At 41.7% G+C, this 7,650-nt stretch overlaps 1 protein-coding gene across 1 annotated transcript; it reads left to right on the top strand.

Moving 5' to 3' along the window:
• Positions 1-2,481: 2,481 nt before the first annotated feature.
• On the top strand, positions 2,482-4,722 carry snai2 (snail family zinc finger 2). Its single transcript, XM_047028477.1, has 3 exons — positions 2,482-2,722; positions 2,933-3,454; positions 3,862-4,722. Exons 1-3 carry the CDS (start codon positions 2,644-2,646, stop codon positions 4,041-4,043), a joined length of 783 nt encoding a protein of 260 aa, XP_046884433.1. The 5' UTR covers positions 2,482-2,643; the 3' UTR covers positions 4,044-4,722.
• The last annotated feature ends 2,928 nt before the right edge of the window (positions 4,723-7,650 follow it).

Below are 7,650 nucleotides of genomic sequence, written 5' to 3'. Positions count from 1 at the left end.
GAGAAGACTCACGCTCCGATCTTGACTTCAATAAATCGAACAGCTGTGTTTCGTGCATTGAGATGCAACCCTACGGCCCCTGAGTGAGCAGCTGCGCAAAGACCGCAGGTTTAGTTCCAGGTGCACGTGCAGCTCCTAAGGTAGATAGAACAAGTCTACAAATAGTTCCAAATATACAAAGTGTATCTTATGGGTTGGGATCACTACCAACTCAGAATCAAGTCAACCATCAATTTAGAAACACTTGTGAAAGGGAATGTGTGTCTTGGGCCACAAAATAAAGAGTGCTTTGTAGAGCCATTGCGGTATGAATGCTCTTAATCATTGTACAAGTGTGTTTTCTGTACAGTGCTTTGCTTTCCAGTCATATAGATGTTCATGGCTGGTCTGTGGTGTTATTGAACCACGGTTGTAGTGTGTCTGTTTCTGTAACTGATCTGAAGGCCAGAGGGCATCTGTCTGGAGAAGCACATGGGGGTGATTGGCTCTCCAACAAGTTCAATATGATCAACCCACAATGTTACCTAACCACCCTGCTGCACCAATGTGACAAATTGAAGCTGTATTCTGTGTGAGAATCAGGGTGTGAAATTGTGACCAAGGCTAACCTCATCAGGTTTAGTGTCTGGGGCTTAAAGCACTACTAGTCGGCCTCCATGGGAGATAATGCATTAGATCTACTGTTCACAGATGAATTATCGTCCTTTCAGTTTACCTTCAAAATGATAGTCTAAACCAATATTTAGAGAGATATTAATCAAACTGCAGAATCAACTGGCTGCCCTGATAGATTTGTGGCTGCAGACCAAGCTGCAACATGATCACTAAATCTCTCTCCTGCCTGAAAAAATACCTGTACTTGAAGTATCCATAATTGTCATTCTAAATGAAAATAACTGATTTATTGATTTATTTTACTTGGATGCATCTATAGAGCCCATATTTACTTGACCCTTGTCCCCATCACTCACGCGGATAAAAAGATCAGAGAAGGTGTACTCGTGGCTATACAGAAAATCTCTCTTGAAGCCTAGGGTTTACCACAACACCATGACAAAACGTCATATCTACCACAAACCTATCATTTAGTCATTTAGCAGACGCTTTTATCCACAGCGCCTTACAGTAAGTACAGGGACATTCTCCCCTGAGGTAAGTAGGGTGAAATGCCTTGCCCAAGGATACAACATCAACACCCCTAGCCGGTAATCGAACTGGCGACCTTCAGATTACTAGCCCTAGCCCGATGCCCTAACATCAAGGCAACATCATACCTTGCCCAAGGATACAACATCAACACCCCCAGCCAGGAATCAAACTGGCAACCTTCAAATTACTAGCCCTAGCCCGATGCCCTAACCGCTCAGCCACCTGACTCACTTGTTGGCCATGTGTTGGATATGCTTGCTGCCGGTGGGCCATGGAGAAGTTGGGGTAAAAGAGTTGAAGCCATAGGTGTGCGTAACACCCATACAATATTGAGCTACTGTGCAAAGATCACCGCTCCATCCATTTATCATTTAAGGCTGTACAAAAGTGAACCTGATGATGTGTAAATGATGTTGCACAGATAAGATAGCCGGCTCCCAATGAACTTTACTTGTGCGTCCTAATGAGACTCTCATATCTGTTGACCTGGCCAATTAAATCGCTTGGGGGCCTACTTTCATAACTGCCAATTTATACTGGCTTTGTTTTCCATTGTCCCTGTTCTGTTGGACATCATCCACCCCTCCCATCCATGGGTAAGTTGAACGAACACAAGGGGGCGTAGACTGCTAAGTTTCCCCTTCCCCAACAAACTCAGCCAAGTTAGATGTGATTAAACTGCTGAGATTGACCTTGAGAGCCAACTATAGTTAGATTTATGTTCAAAGGAAGAAAACTTTATTCAATTATTGGCAACGGAAATGTATGATTTCCTGCATCCACTCATGTCAGGAAATCTGTCACTGGATAGACTAAGGGTAGTTCAACGTGGACCGACTGGTCCTCCTTGACTTGTGCTCTATTATTGGTTCGAAGAAAGAGAAAGACTGTGGATTGTTAAATAGGCCTGACAAATCAAGGTTAATTATTAGTGCAGTGCTCAGTTACATACGTAGCAATGGAGCTGTTAAGAGCAATAAAAGAGACGTATGTCATGTAATTGTTCTTTACATACTTGTTGGCTGTTATCACGTTTTTCATTTTCTTCTGTCTCCAGAGCTATGTAACACAACGGTCATTAGCAACAACCTGCACATTGCAGTGATTGCATAGTCTACCTACTGCGTACCAAGATCATTATCTTCCTGCAAGCCCATGCACCACAACTACTCCAACAGCCCCCAGTTCTCTCCAACACCTGTCTAGTTAGAAGAGGTGGTCTTAACCCCGCCCACCTGAGACTGCGTGTTAAAACCATGTTTTAATTGGATTGAAGACCCCATGTATGAATGTGTGACTCCTCCCATGCACCTGATAGGGAGTATTTACTGCTCCTTACTGCTGTCTGTCCACTGTACTGTTACAACAGCGCTTCACTACACGATGACACTTTGGACTATGCAATAAGGGATTCCCGTCCATACAGTGTTTAGAACCGTCCAGAGGGGACCGTTATATTTACCAGAGGAAAAGTTTTCAATTTTATTTTCCAAGATGCCACGTTCCTTTCTGGTCAAGAAACATATTAATTCCGCTAAGAAGCCAAATTATAGTGAGCTGGAAAGCCCCGCAGGTAAAGAAACACAAAGTTTAAAATTTATGAGTGTAGCCACACTTTTATACTTGCTAAACTGTATAACGTTCTAAAACTAACTAATGCAAAATACCAATGTCTGTTTCAAGTACGCGTTCTTTGATTGCCTCAGTTGTTTTCAAAACTTTCAGCAGGTGTTGAATGCTCACTTCCGAGAAAGGATAACATGTATTTCATCTTATTTTTCAGTATTAATTTCGCCGTATCTCTACAAGGGCCTTCCATTGCCTGTCATCCCTCAAACGGAGATCCTTAGTTCGGTGGCATACAACCCTATAACGGTATGGACTACCAGCAACTTGCCGCTCTCCCCGCTTCCAAGTGACTTATCTCCAATCTCTGGATACCCCTCGTCCCTCTCCGACACCTCATCTAAAGACCACAGTGGGTCAGAAAGTCCAAGAAGTGACGAAGATGAACGTATGCTCACTAAGTTCTCAGACCCTCACGGAGTTGACTCTGAAAAATTCCAATGTAGTTTGTGTAGCAAGTCCTACTCCACTTACTCTGGACTGCTAAAACACAAGCAGCTGCACTGCGACGCCCAAACGAGGAAATCTTTCAGCTGCAAATACTGCGAAAAGGAGTACGTTAGTCTGGGAGCCCTTAAAATGCATATTAGAACTCACACTCTGCCGTGCGTCTGTAAAATATGCGGCAAAGCCTTTTCCAGACCATGGTTACTTCAAGGACACATCAGAACACATACCGGTAAGTGTCTGCACAAATTTGTAGAAACAAGGAACATTTCTGTCTGTTTGGTGTAGTTTTAATTTGCAGTGGTAGGTTGCAAGCCTATTCAGCAGATGATAGTTGATACAAATTATGTTGTTTGGGCCCATACTACCACAGGCTGAGGTAGCTTGTCAGAACAAGCAGCACCATGAACTGATAAAAAACACTGATACCCATGCCACCCAATATGACTTAAAAAAATTGATACGTTTCACAACCGCAGCTGTCTTTTACCTGACACATCATTCATGTTTCCAAGTGTTTCTACCTTGAGACTTATCATCAGCTGAGGGTGGACTCTTTAGGTCTGACAGTTAAGCAGATAGTAAGTTGGTGTGATCTATTTCTGATTGCTAACACATTTCTTTTCTCCCATCCTACAGGTGAAAAGCCCTTTTCCTGCCCACATTGCAACAGGGCTTTTGCAGACCGGTCTAACCTCAGGGCTCACCTACAAACCCATTCGGATGTGAAAAAATACCAATGCAAGAACTGCTCCAAAACTTTCTCCAGAATGTCTCTTCTGCACAAGCATGAGGAATCTGGTTGTTGTGTAGCACGTTGAACTGGGATACCTTGCCTTCAGAGCCCTCTGTTATTTTCCAGTCTTCACAAACTGTCCGCTGGAAAAATTAGGCTTTTTTCCCTCCAAATATGCAGAGTCACCTTTGACATGACAATCCATTTCATTTCAGTATAAAACAATTCTACTGAATGCTTTTTATTTCAAGCAGTATTTTCGCCATTTCACCACTGACAGTGTTGAACCTTGCCATAACATATAACCATCTGTCTGCGCTCTTCGTGCTCTCTTGACATGTCCAGAGATATATGTCTTTGATACAAATCTCACAGGGGATGTGTTTTAGGTTAAACCTGAATCTTTTTCTTTTGATATGATACTGTATATTGTAACACATGACAGCAGCAGTGCGCTGTCTGTGGAATATTTGAAGCCATCGCTACATGGAGAACAAGTGCAAAGACTTTTGAGGGTGAAAGTGTTTCAAACTTACACAATCATGACACAGTAACTACTTGCCAGCACTCAGTTTAGCAATACATTTTCAAGTGCCTCTATTTTGTCTGGCATTTATGTGTTTAAAAAAAAAGGTTTGCATTTATATTTTTATATATTTGAATGTAAGTGTGACTGAAATGATTGTATTTTGACAGTGCAAACTGTGATTGAATGATTTTTATATTTTAAGATACTTAAAAAAATAAAAATTCAAAGACTTTTAGAAAATGTTTCTCTATTTGGCAGCACAAACAGCAGCAATAAATATATACTCATGTTTATACTGCAAGCATATAAGCAAGTATTTTTATATCTACAAGATTTTGTTGATTTAGACATAGCTTAAGGACATTGCTTTTGTGAAATGTATAAAAAGGCAAAAGTCAGAGTGTAAAAGATGACTCAGCCCAGACTCAAGGCTGAACCTGTTCTCTGTGAACCTGTCCAGACATCAAACACGCTTTACATTTAACACATGCCAGCTATATTGATCTGCACTCACTTGCTATAGTCTTTTGAGGACCCAGGGATCTTTATTTGCTTAACTGAGTGTCTTTAAAGCACAAGAGCGTATTATCTTCCAGTGAATAGCTGCCATCACCCTAAGCAGTAAATTAACGAAATCTCTAAGGTGCCTTTTTAAATCGATTCTTCCTGTAACATGCCTGCTACGTGAGGTAAAGTAAAGTCTACTCAATTGAATACAAACTGTCTCTGGCAGAAGAATTGTTCTCCAAAATGTTTTTATGAAACCCCTAGATCTCCATTGCTTTGACAACCTCCAATAATTCTGGAATCTGTGGATTAAATCAATGACCCAAGGTTACATTTAGTTGTATTTTACACTGTGCTGTCTACTTCTGTTGAACGACACAGAGTGTAATATCTGAAAGGGTAGATTGGTAGTTGAACTGTGTTTGAGACTTTGACACCATGGTCAAAAGCTGCTGATCTATGGGAGATGATTTGACCAACAGACATTTGTTGTCTGGTGAGCTGAACTTTCCCATAAGTCGATATTCAATCATATTAGTCATCATCAAGCTAGTCCAGGTGCTCTCCACTGTTGCTCTGATTAGACCAGGTGGCTCGTGGCACTCTGGCCTGACTGTGTGGGAGAGAGGCAGGTGCAGAATCTGACACACATAAAGACCACAGCTAGGATTCCACAGGACAGTCCAACTGGGGCATGATTAATGGGGAAACATTACAAGCATACAGTGCACTATAACACTATTGGACCTTTACAACACTAAGGAAAAAAGTGTTTCTTCAAATGACAGCGTTGTTAGCACAAACGACACACAAGGTGTCAATACTTACCCCATATTTTTGTGTCACATACGATATGTAAATGTATAAATTTGCATAGGAACGGTTGCCGTCTTCTTTGACTTTTTGTGTTATCTCTGAATACACCAATTAACTGCCTGGCTGATTGCTCAGATAGTAGTAGGACACACAGCGCTTCTCATTCCTCCATGAATATTTGATGTAGCAGTTGTGTTGGTAGGAGGAGGAGACGGGGTGGAGACCAGGCAATGGCTCATTTGTTCTCAGCATATGGCTATTATGGAATGTGTGAGATCCAATATTTGTTGGGGTGGCAACTGTTAATAGGCCTCCTGTTGTGTATACAGTAATTATAGCAGACCTGAAACACAGCAGTAGGGCCATCTCATTTTCCTGTTTACCAGGAAAGAGATGGATGTCAGAAATATTTGTTGCCTCAGGTTACTTCTCCCCTTCATGATGTAAAGCACCCTAGGACATTGCAGCAGTCCTCCATGGCTTGTGTAGCAACGTTTTGCTCTCTGGATGTTTTTTCTTCGTAACAATGTTTTAGACTTACAGCTCTGGAAAAAATGTAGAGACCCCTGCACCTTTTTCTTTAATTAAAAAAAGAGTGAGGAACAGAAGGCCACTGACAATTTTACTCTTCTGTTCCTTACTCTCAACCTTTATTTAAAATGAAAGAAAAAGGAGCAGTGGTCTCTACATTTTTTCCAGAGTTGTATACAGTAGTCACAGCAACAACATTGCATCATGCATGGTATACAGTAACGGCAACATGTACCATTGTAATTCTCACTCCACTCAATAAACGGTGGTGACACACAGAGAGCCCTGGGATAGCTGGATGGAGACGGAGGCTGATTTGGAAACCTGCTGACTCGGTGGTGAATGGGGAGTGTGATTCCTTTATGACCGTCAAGTGGAACAAATAAAGTTAGCGGTGTCCTGTGAGGGCTGATTGTCCTGGGCAGAGCGTGATCCACCGGCTCCTCTCCAGCACTGGCCCCGCAGAATGGGGCTGATTGTATATTCTCACTCTGCTACTTGAACAGCCTGGAGGAGCAAGTCTGTTTATTGAACTCGAACATCTTGTTAGAAAGGATTCTGTTTCATTTTCACTGTCTCCCCAAATGACTGAACAGCTTTTCATTTTTTTTTGCATTGCTGTCTAGAAGGATGCATATTTGCCTTACTTAAATTACATGAACCATACAGTTCAGGATTGGTTGATAAATGACTATGGAGTTGTGAGTAGAAGGTTTTGAAGAAGGTTGTGGCATACTAAGCAGTTGTTGTGAGTTTGGGTGACTTGAAGACAACTACAAATAAATGAGTAAACAGAAAAAGAGTACTGAGTCAGTTTTGTTTTTCATGTGTCACAATGTTAGGCTAATAAATAAATAACTGGGCTTTGATTGAAGAGTCAACAAAACTGATTTGAGGACTTCAGTCTTATCAGTTCCTGGAGTAGGATTGTCCCCATATCTTTGTTGGGGATTGTTAGGTCCACATGTCCACATCAGAGGCTGGGGAGACAAGACTGAGACAAGCAAGACTGTGTTGTCATAATCAATAGTACTTTGGTATTTTCAAGTCGCTGTCTTGTCGAGCATAGGTCAGCTGTCAAAGGAACCTGTGATCGTACTTGATTGTATTTCCTACTCTGTGTGCAACTCAGAAACTCATGACTGCTGCAATTAGGGAACAACATGACCCTTTGTCACCACACGTCCTTAAACAGAACAGTCATGCCCTTAGCAACACTTGCTCCTTGATGTATTGATATTATGGTTTGTCGGTACAACAGTTTGGAAGGTTCATTACTGTGTCGAGGATGCCTTCATCTATCACCTAG

Source organism: Hypomesus transpacificus, chromosome 10 (assembly GCF_021917145.1).
Source record: "Hypomesus transpacificus isolate Combined female chromosome 10, fHypTra1, whole genome shotgun sequence".
Lineage (NCBI taxonomy): Eukaryota > Metazoa > Chordata > Actinopteri > Osmeriformes > Osmeridae > Hypomesus > Hypomesus transpacificus.
The sequence above is the reverse complement of the archived record's forward strand: the minus strand, read 5'-3'. Positions and strand labels throughout refer to the sequence as shown.